Consider the following 17,068-nt stretch of genomic DNA (forward strand, 5'->3'; position numbering starts at 1 on the left):
TGCAACTGTAGGTTGGGAATATGTGATCATGAGAACAGATAATGCTGTGTGCTATGTGCAAGAGTGAGTCTGGCTTTCCCTGGCTTCTAAAGAGTGAAAACTTTTTATTCTGTTTCTTGAGCCTGTATTTTCTAGAAGTTAGGTCTTCCTGGGACCCCACATTCACATACCCCTCAACCCTCCCCAAATAGCCTAGTTTTTCTGTTTTTAATGATGCTCTTTGCAGTAAACAGGAAGGATATGGTGCTGCTTATCTTTTCTCTTCAGAAGCAATTATTAACCCTTCACCTATGGCACAGTGTATGGGATCAGAGGCAACATGGTGAATGTACTGATTTTTCTCTCCCTCCCTTTCTCCCTGCCATTGTCTCCTATCACCAATTTAATCTCATATAGTTAAAATGCTTCTAGAGCTGATAATTTTGGGAACTGATTAGACTGAAATCTTTGAAATTTTCTCCTCTCCTGCAGAGCTCTCAATAGTTACATTCTCACCACTATGCTTGCTAAAAATCAAGTCTACCAGAATCAGGAGAGTCCATTTCCCCCTGCGATGCCGTGTTTTATTTTGTATTGCAGTAGCACCTGATTGTGCAAGGCATTATACAAACAGAAAAAAGACAATCCCTGCCCTGGAGAGACTGACTTAAATAAAATATTTTTAACATGAAGGACTTCTTTTGATTAGGTGGAGAAGGTTTCTACACCCCTTATTAGGCATATTAGTGCTGAAGTGGTTCCCATGGGACCTCCACCACCACCTAAACCGAAACAGAGCGGGGATAGCACTTTTATGGAGAAGCTGCATGCTGTGGATGAGGAACTGGCCTCCAGCCCAGTGTGCATGGATTCCTACCAGGTAATGTGAGTAGGGATACTACAGAAATGACACTGTGGTGCAAGTATAACAGTATTGTTGTTGATGGAAGGTGGTTGTTTGATCTGTACTGTCTAAAACCTGTCTGCTGAGTCCCTCTACAAGCTGTCAACTTAATTTTGCAATCAAGCACATTGCTAACACTTTAAGATGCTTAAAAGTGAGAGAATTGTACAAATCAATTAATTTTCCTTAATTATGCCCTTTGTTTACACTCTGCATTTCTCTCAGCTCGGATAATGAAAATCAGTTCCATCAGTTTCACATTTGCATTCTTTGCGCTATATTGCTCAGGTATTAAAACATTCCAGGAGATGTTTCTTTTAAAGTGTTTGGAATTTTTAAATTGTTGAAATGTTTCTCTTTTTGTTATATTTTATAAATCTTGTTTTTACAAAGTGTAACATTTGCCAAATTTAAGCTGATCGTGTAAATTGCTCCCTTTAGGTGACACTGTGGCTCAGCAGGGAAGCAGTAGACTATAAAATTGGGAGCAAGAGACCTAAGAGGCTGGTGTAGTGGGTTAATGATTGTATTTCAGTGAATCTATGGAGCTGCAATAATACAGACTCTAGTAGAAGTTGTTCTGTCCGGCTCCTGTCTTGGAAAGGAGCTGTTGTGATGATAACTGAGCAGCGGGGATGGACAGGATAAACCAACTGCTAAGGAGTAAAATATTGAAGGGGAAGAAAGCTCTTAAGGCAATAGGTTTGAATGAGGTGCATGTTGAAAAGATATTTATAAGTGATGTTAGTGTAATAACTACAGATTAATTAAATGTTACTCTTGGAGGGAACAACAAAGTAACATGAATCTTTTTGTGTCAAGAATCAGATTTTTCTGGTGTCAGGTTTTTTGGCTGCACTGAAATGCCTGACATCAAAGAAATTAGAAGAATAATGGGGCGGCTGTGATTTCATTGTGCTTTCTCTCCATGTTTCAGTCTTTGGATGATAGCCTCATTGCTTTCCGCACCCGATCAAAGAGACCCTTGAAGGATGTTCCTCTTGGTCAATTGGAGGCTGAGCTCCGTGCCCCAGATATCACACCAGACATGTATGACCCAAATACTGCAGATGATGAAGACTGGAAAAGATGGCTTGGGGGACTCATGATTGATGATGTGGAGAGTGAGGGTACGCAGCAATACCTGGTTATTTAGTGGTATTGGTGGGGACATTTTCATCTCTGACCTTGATTAAGAGTTCTGTGGGAAGCTTGAAGCTTTCTCTTCCTGTCTATACCAGGCAGTCTCATGTACAGCCATTAGCTTGGTTAGTAACATGGATATGTTCTGCATGCCAACAGCCTTGCTAACCTTCCACATGTCTATGTTGTATTGGTTCTAGGCTCAATCCTCTCTTCAAGGCTAAACATGCATTGACTCGTGTACTAGTATATATGCTAACTGCTACCCATGAGTAATAATGAGGGTGTTGTGCATTTCAACTGCACTATAAATACTCCAGTGTCCTGTTTAGCCAGCTCTGCTGTTTTTATTGTTTTTTATTTTCTTCCCCATGCTCCAACACACTGCTTGTATCAGCATCTAGATACTACAGTAATATGAGCTTTAGTAATGGATCTAGAGATGAGAAGTTTTGGCTGGCTGAGTCTGCTTATACGGAGATCTTTTAATGGCTACTAACACAGTGGATGCTCTTGTGTCAGATATTTTGGAGATTTCTTCTTCTTTTCTAAACCTGGCTTCCTTTCCTGCACTTTGTTCTACTTTTCTCATTAGATTGTAAGCCCTTCAGGGAAAGAACATTGACTTAATGTGTGTTTGCACAGTGCTTAGTACAATTGGTCTCTGATCCTGATTGATCATTTGAATGCAAATATATAATATAAATGTTTAATAATAGAAATTAAAACGAAACTTGGAAGCTGCTGTTCACATAACCTGATCCCTGAAACTGGAGTGAAGTATTTAACATTTCAACCTTCACCATTGCTGAAACTTTCCACAAGACAGCTTCCATAACTACCAGGATGAAGCCAGCTGTTGGTTTAATGTCAGTGCTGCCTTTCTCTTTTGTGTTACTTTTATTTGATTATGCTGGCTTCCTAGTGTCTCACCTGTGACAAATTGCTGTAATGCTTCTGAGACCGTTTACCCTCTGATCCTCATGCATCATATGAGTATCTTGGTGAGTCAAGTCCAAGACTGAAAACAAAGCATGTCTGAGGTCTGTGTGTAAAGTCCCACAACTCCCTGGAATGCTGAGGCTTTAAGATAACATCTTGAACCTCTTACAAGAAAAGAGGAATTTCCTGATGCGGTTGAACCTTTCATTCAACAGAGCATTTGAGAAAGGTGAATAGATATTGAACCTGTCATAAGGACTAATATAACTGCTTTGGTTTTAGTTTCGTTTGCAAACTGAATTTAACAAGGGCTACTGAAGCAGGCTAATGTTAGGAGAGGCTGGAATCATTGCTGGAATCATCTTCTTAGCATAATGTGCCTTAGGTGGCATATACCCATCACTGAATTTGGTCTGCTGGTTGGATCATTAGCTTGCCTGGGCTGGGTACTGACGCGGACATGCATTGACCTCTTTTAGAAGTAGTAGCATGAAAATACCTTCTTCATGGATCATGTTTTCTAAACATCTTACCATTTTTGTTGCTCTCCTGGACTCTTTCCAGTGTCCACATCTTCCTTAAAGTGTGGGGCCCAAAACTGCACACAGTATTACAGCTGAGGCCTCATTGCCGAGTAGAGTGAAACAATTACCTCTTGTATCTTGCATATGACATTCCTGTTAATACATTGCAGAATGACATTTGCCATTTTCACAACATTATATGAGTAAATCCCATTGACTTCAATGGAAGAGTAAAGCCCCAGGATGGGCAGGAGGAAATCTTAAAATGACTTATCCAGTGAGAACCTGGAGCTTGGATTTGTTTGTCAGATAAGAAAATACAGTTGGACCTATTTCTTGTTGTAGTAGTGTCTAACTTCAAAGTGCAGTATAGGGCACACCTTGAGTTTATTTATCAATGTGGTGTTTTTACGTGAGGGGCACCATGTTGTATATACCATCATAGTTTATGCTCTTATAAGAAACAAAATAATTCAGAGGTTGATTCTCTGTCTTGCCTCTTGTCATCTCTTACACCTGTGCACAGTGGGTGTAAAACACACCGATTAGAATAGTGGCATTATACACTCACTTTCTGCAAATTTAGATGACACAAATTACAGTTAGTGGAGAATCAGTCTGTCCTTACTAAACAGGAATGGTTAAAGTACTAGGGAAAGAAATGAGGGTGCTACAAGTGCAGATTGAAAGGAAGATAGTTTTGTTATTGCTACCACAGCAATTGAGCAAACTGGGACCCTGTTAAAACTAATACTAACTCAAGTCCTGCCTCTATCTGGCGGGATAGCCAGTAAGCCCAGTGTTTCTCCCCAGGTTGCCATTAGCACGGTCTCCCTTACAGTTTGATTTATGAAAAAATATGTTTCAAACATTTATCTTGTTAGATGAGGCAGATGATGATGATGACCCTGAGTATAACTTCCTGGAAGATCTGGATGAACCAGACACAGAAGACTTCAGGAATGATCGTGCTGTGAGAATCACCAGTAAGTACTGTGATAACCTAAGCTCAGCTCCTTCAGCACTGCTTCTGTTAGAATTGTTGATCCAAATTGAAAACTTCAGTGTTTGTTGCGAAGGTTTTGCAAGGCAGGGCTAATTAAAAAAAAAAAAAAAAAAAAAAAATAGAACCACCCTCCGCCCCCCCATGCTGTTAACTTCACCAGCTCCTCTGTATAGTAATGACTCCCCATAAATGCATGAATGGATCTGGCCAGTGGTCCAGCATTGCCATCAGGTACAGCTACTTAGTTCTGTTTTAGACAAAATGAGACTCTAGCCAAGATACTCTGTGGGTCTGGTGTGGGCGTTAAGGAGGTTAGATAGGGTTGTATTGAAGGACTTTACTGTGTTGCTCAGGCCTTCAGCTGTGAAGTGGGGTCAGAGCTGCATCATTAGGCGTATAGAGAGCGTGTGGGGAGAAATAGCAGCCTGAATTTGGATGAAAACCTTGTGACCACAGTTGCGGGAAGCTGATCTCTTAAATCACAGATCAAGGAGTTGAAGCCATTCTGGCATTCACAGGGGATTAGGATTGAGTGGCTGAGAGGCAGGCTGTACTTGGATGCTTCAGGGCTGATCCCCATCACAAAGAGAAAATGTAAGAGTATATGAGAGGGTCCCCTTTCTTCCCACTTGTGTTGGAAAGTTTGCAAGTGTTTGCAGGATTTCCTTTTCAGAAGATGACAAATTGCTGAAATTTTTCTTACTGGATCACTAACCGTTTCTTCACGCACCCTATCTTGTCTCTTACAGAGAAAGAAGTAAATGAACTGATGGAGGAGCTGTTTGAGACAGTAAGGGCAAGTCTATACTACATAATTAAAGTCAACCTTAGTTATGTCAACATACAGCCACCGCAGTAATTAAATAGTTTTTGCATGTCCACACTGCACTCCTTGTGTCAGTGGTGCGTGTCCTCTCTAGGATCGCTTGCACTGATTTAACTGTCAGTGTGGGGCATTGTGGAACGGCTTCTGAAAGGCAGCAACTGTCGATGTACGCAATGCAATGTCTACACTGACGCAGCATTGACCTAACTACATCAACCTAAGTGCTACACCTTTCGCGGAGGTGGAGTTAAGTCAGTGTAATGGGCGAGTTACATTGGTGGGAGCTGCATTTTAGAGTAGACGCTTGCAGAGTTAGGTTGACGTAAACTTCCTTATGTCGACCTAACTCTGTAGTGTACACCAGGTCTAAGTGACTTTTAACAATATGTGGGAGTCTTTCTATCCTGGAACTGACAGAGGGTCTCTGAAGGTGCCATCGTAAGCCAAAGAGAGGGGACTTTACTGGATGTCTCAGCATAAACTCAGTGCAAGGGGTCCTGTCATGTATGTGCAACTGTGAGGAGGCTAAAGCATGTACCCCAGTGAAGACCCAAGGGGGCTGAGCGTGTCTGCTGCTGATGACATCAGTATAGGTCCATTGTGAATAATTTTATACTGAGCCAGAAATCCCTCTGTACTAAAAGTAATTCACTGAACCTCAGACAGAGCCTCATATACCTGACAACTGCTGAGCTTTATTTCCTATCAGTTCCAGGATGAGATGGGTTTCTCCAACATGGAGGATGAAGGCCCAGAGGATGAGGACACCGTTGCAGAGTCACGGCCGAATTTTAACACACCACAGGCGCTTAGGTATGACTGTGTGGTCTCAATAAAAACTGTAGAGGGTGCCCGGGCACCCAGCTGTCAAATAAGATGTAATAGAAAGAAGATGGAAGCCACACACATACCATCCAGATGGCGATGGGGTCCATGGCCCTTTTGCTCTGACTCCCTGATACAGCAGTGTATTTGCTGCAATTTGTAGGTATCATGGAGGGAGCCAGTACGGACAGTGCTTCTCAGTGAGGGGCCAGGAAGAAGGAGGCAATGCCCTGAAGGAGAGTATAATAGCGGCTTTTATTGGAGGAAAAGCAGTGGACCTCAGAAAGAGGGGTCATTGAGGGACTGGATTGTATTCTAGCAACACAGCTGAAGGGTGACAGCTTTTTTAACTTCCTCCGGAGGAGCTCACTTATTACCTCCAGCTTTCTTGGTAATATGAAGGCACTGTTGAGGAGCTGGGCTGTTCAAGTACAGTAGAACCTCAGAGTTACGAACCCTCGGGAAGGGAGGTTGTTCGTAACTCCGAAATGTTCGTAACTCTGAACAAAACATTATGGTTGTTCTTTCAGAAGTTTACAATTCAACATTGACTTTACAGCATTGAAACTTTACTATGCAGAAGAAAAATGCTGCTTTTAACCATCTTAATTTAAATGAAACCAGCACAGAAACAACGAGGAGTCCGGTGACTCCTCGTTGTTTTTGTGGATACAGACTAACATGGCTACCCCTCTGGTACTAAGCACAGAAACAGTTTCCTTACCTTATCAAATCTTTTTTTAAACTTTCCCTTTAGTTTTTTAGTAGTTTACGTTTAACACAGTACTGTACTGTATTTCCTTTTTTTTTTTTTTTTTTTTTTTTTTTTTTTTTTTTTGGCGGGGTGGGGGGGGTGTGTGTGTCTCTGCTGCTACCCGATTGCATACTTCCAGTTCCAAATGAGGTGTGTGGTTGACCTGTCAGTTCGTAACTCTAAGGTTCTACTGTACTGGCCATTGCCTAGCAAATCTCCCAGTGCACATCACTTCTTGAACAGATGGGTGCTGCTAGTCAGGAAAGAGTTGGACTGGCAGAGCTGTGTAGGGGCACGGGACTGAAGCAGCTGTCAGCTGTGGACAACATATGTCGCCTTTTTGATAACTATTAGCATGGGCTAAATTTTAGTCAATGACTTGGAGCTGATCGGCTTCAGATCTCATGATCCTTCTCTTGTTCTTAGTTAATATTTATTTTGACAAATAGTGGCTTACTATTGAAATGGTAACAGTAACTGGGGGGCTGAATGTGAACTGCAGTTTGAATAAAGTCTCCTTGTCTATGGGGCAGCTCAGCTCAAGACTAAGCTGTATCTGTTTGGGAAGGGAGCTAAAGTGACTGCTGGGCATCTGCACCATTCTCTCCAGATGAGCAGTACTGGAGGGGAGTGTGGAAATCTTAAACCAGCTACAATCTTATTGTGAAGGGTATTTCATGCTCATTTCCCTAGTCTGTATGAGGTAAGGTAGGGTAAGTCCTCCTCCTAATTGGATTCTTCTTCCCTGATATTATCTGTACATAATGTTGTTCCTGGACTACTTTAGGGAGGTAATTTTGAGGGAAAATTTCACCTATTTGTTCCATTGGTTCCTTCCCTTTAGTATCTTGTAATGTAAATGTCTTAGAGGGGCCTTGATTGTGACTAGCTTTGAGCGCACATGCTGGGTCTGTTGTGGAAGTGAAGCTGATCCTAGTTGGGTCAGAGATGGGAGAGTGTTGATTGGGCTATCTATAGAGCTCTGTCATAAGCAGGCTGACACTTAAAGCTGTTTGCAATGACAGGAATATTTACAGCACTTCTCTGCTGCAGCAGTAACAAACGTGTAATAAAATAGCCTGCTGAGTAAAACTCGGGCACTCATTAATATTTACAAAGTGTGTCGACAGCATTGGAGAGCTGCAAGTGATCTCATTGGGACTGATGATGGTAATAGCCAGCAGCCATAGTACTTTGGGCTGTGATCTTGTTTAATCCCAGAAGCTTGGGTCGGGTCTGGTCTAGTTCTTGAATGATCTCTTTTTAGCAATGTCTTATCTAGGTTCTTATACCATGGCCATTACAGTGGTATCTGAGTACTTGAATAAGATGGTGCAGGAAATGATACAGGTGACTGAGTAGGGAATGCTTTTATCCGAGTCTGTAACTAACCAGTACCCCAACATGGTGTTAGAGTGGCACAGTGCTTCTGAAGATGCTGCATTCAGATGTAAAACTAAAGCCCTGACTGCTCGTGGTCATTAAAGATTCCATGACACTTTTCTTAAGAACAGGATTATTAATCCTGGTGTGGTGGCCAAACTTTACCTCAGGTAATTCTATTCTGATTCTCTAAATTCTTGCAGCTTTAACAGGACACAGGATTTGCCTTAACCGTTTAGGACAGGAAATTAACTTTTGCTTTGGGCTGTTGAATGAATAGGTGCTGTGTCCCACTCCAGGAGAGGCAGCATTGCTGGGGTAGGTGAAGGGATTTTTGTAAATATTAGGTTTATAAAATACTTTGGGTACTTTGAGATGAAAGGTGCTATAGAAATGTAATTAATATTTTAATTGTGCTTTTCAGAAACTAAGTAAAATCTACTTGATAAACCAGGTCATTAAGAGCGTTGTCTGTAAGTCATGGACTTGGCATAATACTGTTTGCTTGATCTGAAACAGATTTGAAGAGCCTCTGGCCAACTTACTCAATGAACAGCACCGGACTGTGAAGGAACAGCTTGAACAGCTGAGAATAAAGAAATCTTCGACCAAGCAGCCACAGGAGATGGAGAGGTCTAAACCTCAAATTGAGAAGCCACTTCAGACCCTAGTTTTGGACATGGGGCAGAGAAAGAGGCTGCATCAGCAAATGCAGCAGGTAAGAGATGTAGTAATTATCAAACACAAATATTACACCATCTTATCACAGCTTCATTGTGAACTGCAGGGCAAAGGCCTCTGCATAGCATGGCGGCACCATCAATGCTACAGGAAGCACTCAAGCAAGTTGCCTATTGAAATAAGGTACACATTTTGTACCCTGGAATCTGGTACCACAACATTAGTGAAGCAGACCTGTGCACTACAATCTGGTACCACTTTCTGGAATGAATTAAAATCATCCAAGGGAAGTGGTTGTCAAGAGGTGAATTCCATCGTCCTTAACTAGATGTGAGAGAGCTGTAGCAGTCATGCTTTAATCTGACTGTGTTGAAGCAATGATTTAATTCTAAACCCCTATTTTTGTGGCCTTCTAACTTTCTGAAAATATTATCCTTTTAGCTGGAAATCGTTCACTATAAAGTGGGTGCACAACTGGTTGAAATACCATAGTCAAAGCAGTTATCAGTGGTTCACTGTCAGACTGGGAGACATATTTTTTGCTTGAAAATTGCATACCATTCACTTGAGACGCAGCACCCCTGATTGTGGTCATCAGCATAAGGTCCTCTTGATGACCCAGATATAGTAGTTCAAACCCAGTAGCAGACTGTCTCTTTCTATTGGTGGAAGCACACAGGTTTATGAGAGAGCCATGCTGTGTAAGCATGGGTTTCACATATGTGGTATGTGACCCTTTTAATTTTTCAGCAGTAAACCAAGATATGGAACTCCAGTTGGGCTCATGTAAATGTGTTTATCCGGAATTCCTATAGTGTTGGGATAACTTTCACATAGGTATATGAAACAGTAATGCAGAGCACTAAAAGTGTGTGTAATAGCCCCATTTACTCTTGGGGGAATTTTGTGCAACTGCGCAAGTGCAGAATTAATGTCCCCTGCAGATTTTATGCTTTCCCTGCAGAAAAACTGATTCACATGATGGGGGAGGCACATGTCTGATTTGGGTGTTGGGAGCAGCAAAGGAGTGTAAATCACTCTCTTGGGGATTGGGGTGGGGGGCTGGGCTGTCTATCTCTCTTGCTATTGTGGTGTGTCTGGAGCCAGGGAGGCGCAGGGCTGGGGATTCCCTGGTTGGTGGCTCCTACCATGTGCTGGGCTGCAGCTGCTAGTCCTAGCTGGGCTGCGGGGAGAACAGGGCTTCCTCTTCCCCTGCATGGGCTGCTCCTGACTGCAGGAAGCTCCACATCCAGCCCCACTTCCTGCTTCCATCTCTCCCCAGCTGCAGGGGAAGGGATCACTATGGTGAGCTGCCCCTCCTGTCTGCCCTGCATCCAGATCACCCCCACACTGAGCCCCCCCACTCAAAGCCCCACCCCACTGAGCCCCAACCAGCTGCACCCGGACCACCAAGCCCCATGACCCCCGTGCTGAGCCCCATCCCCCCCACACCTATCCCCCCGCGGAGCCCCAACCACCTTCACCTGAACCGTCTCACCACACACCTGGATCCCCCACACTTTCATCCTGCTGGCTGAGCCTGCTTGCCCCATTTCTGGATTGGGGGGAGAGCTGGGTGTGCGTGTGAGACTCTGTCCCTCTTGCTTGGTGGAGCCATATGGATATGCTAATATGCCCAGTAAGGAATCTATTTGTCAAAAAACATTTCCTGGATCTTTTCCAGACATGCTTGCTAACAATAGTTAAGAATAAAATTGTCCGACACATAGAAAAACATAAACTGTTGAGCAATAGTCAACATGGTTTCTGTAAAGGGAAATCGTGTCTTACTAATCTATTAGAATTCTTTGAAGGGGTCAACAAACATGTGGACAAGGGGGATCCAGTGGACATAGTGTACTTAGATTTCCAGAAAGCCTTTGACAAGGTCCCTCACCAAAGGCTCTTATGTAAATTAAGCTGCCATGGGATAAAAGGGAAGGTCCTTTCATGGATTGAGAACTGGTTAAAAGACAGGGAACAAAGGGTAGGAATTAATGGTAAATTCTCAGAATGGAGAGGGGTAACTAGTGGTGTTCCCCAAGGGTCAGTCCTCGGACCGATCCTATTCAACTTATTCATAAATGATCTGGAGAAAGGGGTAAACAGTGAGGTGGCAAAGTTTGCAGACGATACTAAACTGCTCAAGATAGTTAAGTCCAAAGCAGACTGTGAAGAACTTCAAAAAGATCTCACAAAACTAAGTGATTGGGCAACAAAATGGCAAATGAAATTCAATGTGGATAAATGTAAAGTAATGCACATTGGAAAAAATAACCCCAACTATACATACAATATGATGGGGGCTAATTTAGCTACAACAAGTCAGGAAAAAGATCTTGGAGTCATCGTGGATAGTTCTCTGAAAATGTCCACGCAGTGTGCAGAGGCGGTCAAAAAAGCAAACAGGATGTTAGGAATCATTAAAAAGGGGATAGAGAATAAGACTGAGAATATATTATTGCCCTTATATAAATCGATGGTACGCCCTCATCTCGAATACTGCGTACAGATGTGGTCTCCTCATCTCAAAAAAGATATACTGTCACTAGAAAAGGTTCAGAAAAGGGCAATTAAAATGATTAAGGGTTTGGAACGGGTCCCATATGAGGAGAGATTAAAGAGGCTAGGACTCTTCAGCTTGGAAAAGAGGAGACTAAGGGGGGATATGATAGAGGTATATAAAATCATGAGTGATGTGGAGAAAGTGGATAAGGAAAAGTTATTTACTTATTCCCATAATACAAGAACTAGGGGTCATCAAATGAAATTAATAGGCAGCAGGTTTAAAACAAATAAAAGGAAGTTCTTCTTCACGCAGCGCACAGTCAACTTGTGGAACTCCTTACCTGAGGAGGTTGTGAAGGCTAGGACTATAACAGAGTTTAAAAGAGTACTGGATAAATTCATGGTGGTTAAGTCCATTAATGGCTATTAGCCAGGACGGGTAAGTAATGGTGTCCCTAGCCTCTGTCTGTCAGAGGGTGGAGATGGATGGCAGGAGAGAGATCACTTGATCATTGCCTGTTAGGTTCACTCCCTCTGGGGCACCTGGCATTGGCCACTGTCGGTAGACAGGATACTGGGCTAGATGGACCTTTGGTCTGACCCGGTACGGCCTTTCTTATGTTCTTATGACCGGTATTTTGAAATAAATTTCTAAAATAATTGAAAATGGTGTGATTATATTGTGTTATTTTGACAAATACAATATGCAGAATTTTAAAATTTTGTGCACAGAATTCCAAGGAGTACCCATTCACATTGCTCTAGGAACCCTAATTTTGAATTTCCTGACTTTTGTGCATTTATATTCTCAACTATCATGTTGTTTTAGTTTAAATGATTTATAAATGTTTAGGGCCAGAAGGGACCATTGTGATCATCTAGGATAATTTCCTGCAAATGCAAACTACAGGATTTCACCAAGTGATTCCTGCATCAAGCCTCTTACTTCTGGTTTCACTTACTGTGGAAATGTCTCTGAACTGTAGTTGTCACTAGTGTGTGCTTGTGTATTTTTAAGGTAATTGCTTAAGATGTCTGCACTAAAAATTCTTTCAAGCTCTCTGTTAGCTGAAGTATGTCTGTAGCCAACACTCATTTTGAGACCCAGGAGATATAACCTGCTCGGCCTGTCGGTGCTTTAGAATATTTTCCAGTATTTTTGAATATTATAGTGTCTTAGTGCAGGGGTCGGTAACGTTTGGCACGTGGCTCGCCAGGGTAAGCACCCTAGCGGGCTGGGCCAGTATATTTACCTGCTGACGCGGCAGGTTCGGCCGATCGCGGCCCCCACTCGCCGCGGTTCGCCGTCCCGGGCCAATGGGGGTGGCGGGAAGCGGCGTGGGGGAGGGATGTGCTGGCCGCGGCTTCCCGACTCCCCCATTGGCCCGGGACGGCGAACCGCGGCGAGTGGGGGCCGCGATCGGCCGAACCTGCCGCGTCTGCAGGTAAATAAACTGGCCCGGCCCGCTAGGGTGCTTACCCTGGCAAGCCGCGTGCCAAACGTTGCCGACCCCTGTCTTAGTGTATGGAAAAGCTTCATCTGCCTGACCTGTTCTTTCAGCATGTCCAGCTCCTGACTCAAATCCACCTTCTTACCAGCTCCAACCCTAGTCTGAGTTCAGAGGCCAGCACCACGAGGATGTTTCTGGTAAGGATCTAGCTAAAGTTAGAAATACAATAATTCTATCGCAAAAATAAAGGCTGCCATTGTCTTTAATCAAGATGACTTGGTGTGTATTTTCAAAAATGAGCAGTGAAGGAGAGGCATTGTTATGTAGCTGCAGCTGCCTTTACGTTGCTAAATGTGTGAGAGAGAGTTTGCTGTCATGGGAGGGGAGCCTAGTAAGTGCAGTGGGCTAGTGCACTAACAATGCCAGTTTAGGTGAAAATTAGTTTTGCTTTCTGGTTAGTTTTAACACAAACCTCCATCCAGTCTGACACTACAGACAGTCCCTGCTCTAGAGAGGACTAGGGTGGGATTAGCAGGACTGCTGCAGGTTGGAATTGAAGGCTTGGGTGAGAGAAGCGTGTTCAGCTAATGCCTATGCTATACTTGTCTGAAGCCTATGTGGGCATTTGCTGAGGGAAGTACAAAAAATCCCAGTGAGGGTGGGTTGGTTAGTGGGAATGCCCTGCAAAGCTTAAAAAAAAACCAAAATCTGACTTCATTCAGCTGAGAAATATTTCCTTAACATTTGTTTCAAATGATAGTATCATCTACATACTAATACTTGATCAATTGCTTACTGAACGAGTTTGTAACTGTGTGTAATGGCAATAACACAGTGTTCTGTGTTGGCATGTTTTTTGTATTTTTTTTTTTTTTTGAAAGATTAAAAACAAAGCTTGAAAAGGTCATTCTTAGAACAATTTCTGTGATTGCTCTATGATCTTTAATGGTTCTGCATGGGAATGGGGGAGTAATAACTCACAGCAGAGCTGGGGCTTTACCGTTTCAGAGCAGAATAAATGTAATCAGTTGTGTCTCATGGCTCGGTATCTCTGAAAAGCAGGGTTGACGATAACTGAAACTTTCTCTGCCTCCTATCTGGCAAGTTTGCTTTCTGAATGACTTGTACATACACGAGTACTTATTTACATTGAAAGCAAGTCCCTTTATCTCCTTTGTATTTGACTCTTCAGACTGAGCTGAGTAACTTTGCTCACAGTTCCATGCTCCTTCGTCAGCAGTTCCATCCCAAGTTTCAAACAGTGTTCCAACCATGTAACTTGAAGGGAGCGTTGCAGCTCATTGAAGACTTTCATGCCCAGGTCAAAGTTGATTGGAGCCCTCGCAAAACTGTGAAGAAGAGTGGTATGTAGCTGAAGGGGCAGGTTTGTAGGGTAGTAATAGCCTTTTTGGTGATGCCCTCCCCTCAAATGAGATGGATTCCAGATTTTTTGCTATGATTTGTAATGGAATTTAGCATTATTTTGCAGCATTGTTTCTAACATGTCTTTAAGCAATGACCTCAGTATTATTGGCTCTCTTTTTCTACTTAAGCCATGAAAATGTGACACAGTAAGCTAACATCATAGGGATTGTACAAGATTGCTTAGCTTGGTAGTCTGGAACGCACGATATGTTTGCAGATGTTTCAAGCTTTGGAAATCCATCAAGAAAGCAACAATACATTGGAAAAATGTATTCCAGTGGTTTGAGTGATGCATCAAAGACATTTTCTTTTGGTTGAGATGGTTCTACTAACAGGACTAGGGACTTGAACTATGAAATTGTAAAATTAAAAAGCATTCTGAATGGATAGTTTTGGAAATTTTTGTCATGACTTTCTCTTTGCCAAATGATAGGCAGATTAGAGTCAAATAAAGCCATTCACTGATTAGAGTCAAATGGAGCTGCTCCATCCTTCCACAGAGCAGATATTGCACACACAATTCTGTGGGGAAATCAAAAAGAAAAGTAACTTTTGCTGGGCTAGATTAAATTCTTAGTTTTAGTTTCTTGTGTTCTAAACCAAAATCCAAAGGTTTTGGGGGGAAAAGTAACCCCAGCCTGTACTGCTTTCACAGCAGGAGTTATAGGGACAACAGCTTTTACAATAAAGTAATGGTGAGTTTCAGAATTTAAGCATCTATGCTTGTGAGGTTCATCAACTTGTGCTGATCTGCGGATTTTTTTCACAGCAAATGAATTCCCCTGTCTTCCAAAGCAAGTGGCATGGATTCTGGCAACGAGAAAAGTCTTTATGTACCCAGAGCTGTTACCAATTTGCTCCCTGAAGGCCAAAGCCCCCCAGAACAAGATTATCTTCACAAAGGCAGAGGACAAGTAGGTGTTCAATGTTAGTGTGTAAAATACATGAAAATGGGGCATCTTTCCTTGGGGGAAAAAGTAGGGTGCTGTAGCCAACTGATGGGATATTTGGACATTCTGGAATAGCACAATCAGATGGCAACTTTGGCCCTTTGTTCCCAGCCGTAGAACAATTGCTATTAGTTCAGTAGGCCAGACAGATTTAGTCTTTTGTGGATTTTCCATGCCAATATGTGTACTGACTTCCAAGGTGATGAGAGGGACAAATCTGAGTGTATTGAGATGCTCCTGAACCAACATACTCCCCATCTTGATTTATTAATGTGTCTTCAGTCGAATTCTGTGTTGGCGTCGTTAACAATTTGTTTCATTAGATTAAACCATGTTGAGCATTCAGCAGTTGATTGGGCTGTTTTAATTCCATACTCTGTCTTCTCTGTGTTGCTGTGGCTAACCAGATTGAGAAACTCCAGGGATGTTAACAGATGTGAAGGACAAGCTGAGAGCATTTGCAGTTTCTTTTGATTCGAATCATTGGCAGAATTTTTTTTTCCTTTCAGTTTATTAGCTTTGGGTCTGAAACACTTTGAAGGGACAGAGTTTCCTAAACCTTTGATCAGCAAGTATCTCCTGCCAGCAAAGACTGCACATCAGCTGACAGTGAGAATCAAGAATCTCAATATGAACCGTGCCCCTGACAATATCATCAGAGTAAGTGACAGAATCTATAGTTTGTATGCATTTGTATTTTACATGTTTGCGAGGTGTTGCCCACACATAACGGAAGACACAGTTCCTTCCCCTAAGAGTTTACATTCGGTCTGCACTTAATTTCTTCAGAGACCATGATACCTCACTTCCAATAAGAATGAAGACTCCTTCAGAGACCCTACCCTCTGTACTTACCTTTTACAACTGCTCTGATTGCCGCTTTGTCTCTCAAGAACACAACACCTACTACAGAGAACCTTGATACAACTGTAATTCACATAATGCTGAAATAAAGAGCTTCCTACCTGTAGATTTGCATACTGTATGGAAGTAGAGTGAGTGCACACATGTGCTACACCAATGATCTGTCCAGAGAAATGGGTCAAAAAGGACATAAGATTTTGTTCAGCCCTCCTTTCCATTTCTTAATATTTACACATTTGAGCAACACTCCATCAGTGTAGGAGTAACTCTGGCAGTTAGACTAATGAAGGATGGGGATTGCTGACCTTGGTTTTTTTTTTTTTCTTCTACCACCCCATCTCCTCAGTATTATAAAAGAACAAAGCAGTTGCCCATTTTGTTCAAGTGTTGTGAGGAGATCCAGCCTTCTGAGTGCAAACCCCCTGTGGAGAGGGAAGAGCAGCATTTGCCATTCTGGCTGAAGGTACAGTGCCTGCTGTTTAGAAGCATCATGCCTCCACCCATCTTATCCCTAGAGCTGATTAACCTTGTAGTGCTGTTGGCTTGAACTGTTTAATTCATCTGGTTAGAATATTGGCTGTGTGACACTGGTGCTGCTGGTTGCAGTTTGTATGTCAGGGCACGCTGGCCACCACCTTGCAGGCAGCAATTACCATTTTCCTCGCTGCACCAAACAGTCTTATTGAGAGACAAACGTTCTCATTGTGCACCTGTTGCCCTGGGAATAAAGTGCAGATTTGGGATTTGAATGTTGTTCTCTCATGTTACGGGGCCCTTATACTTGTAGTACCTAAATGCCTCTCAGCCATTATTTTTTCCTCACAACCCCTTGTGTGGAAGGGATGAACCAAAGCACAAAGAAATGAACTGACTTGCCAAGGTCACACTGGAAGTATGTGGCAG

At 42.6% G+C, this 17,068-nt stretch overlaps 1 protein-coding gene across 1 annotated transcript in view; it reads left to right on the forward strand.

Moving 5' to 3' along the window:
• The window catches only part of LOC135892820 (GON-4-like protein), a 51,442-nt gene that overhangs the window by 12,301 nt on the left and 22,073 nt on the right, over positions 1 to 17,068 (forward strand). Inside the window, exons 10-20 of the mRNA XM_065420616.1 lie at positions 689 to 859; positions 1,821 to 2,013; positions 4,377 to 4,478; positions 5,248 to 5,288; positions 6,034 to 6,137; positions 8,806 to 9,004; positions 13,037 to 13,123; positions 14,119 to 14,290; positions 15,121 to 15,265; positions 15,811 to 15,961; positions 16,512 to 16,628. Coding sequence (XP_065276688.1) covers positions 689 to 859; positions 1,821 to 2,013; positions 4,377 to 4,478; positions 5,248 to 5,288; positions 6,034 to 6,137; positions 8,806 to 9,004; positions 13,037 to 13,123; positions 14,119 to 14,290; positions 15,121 to 15,265; positions 15,811 to 15,961; positions 16,512 to 16,628 — 1,482 coding nt within the window. The remainder of the gene's footprint in view (positions 1 to 688; positions 860 to 1,820; positions 2,014 to 4,376; positions 4,479 to 5,247; positions 5,289 to 6,033; positions 6,138 to 8,805; positions 9,005 to 13,036; positions 13,124 to 14,118; positions 14,291 to 15,120; positions 15,266 to 15,810; positions 15,962 to 16,511; positions 16,629 to 17,068) is intronic.

Source organism: Emys orbicularis, chromosome 20, assembly GCF_028017835.1.
Source record: "Emys orbicularis isolate rEmyOrb1 chromosome 20, rEmyOrb1.hap1, whole genome shotgun sequence".
Lineage (NCBI taxonomy): Eukaryota > Metazoa > Chordata > Testudines > Emydidae > Emys > Emys orbicularis.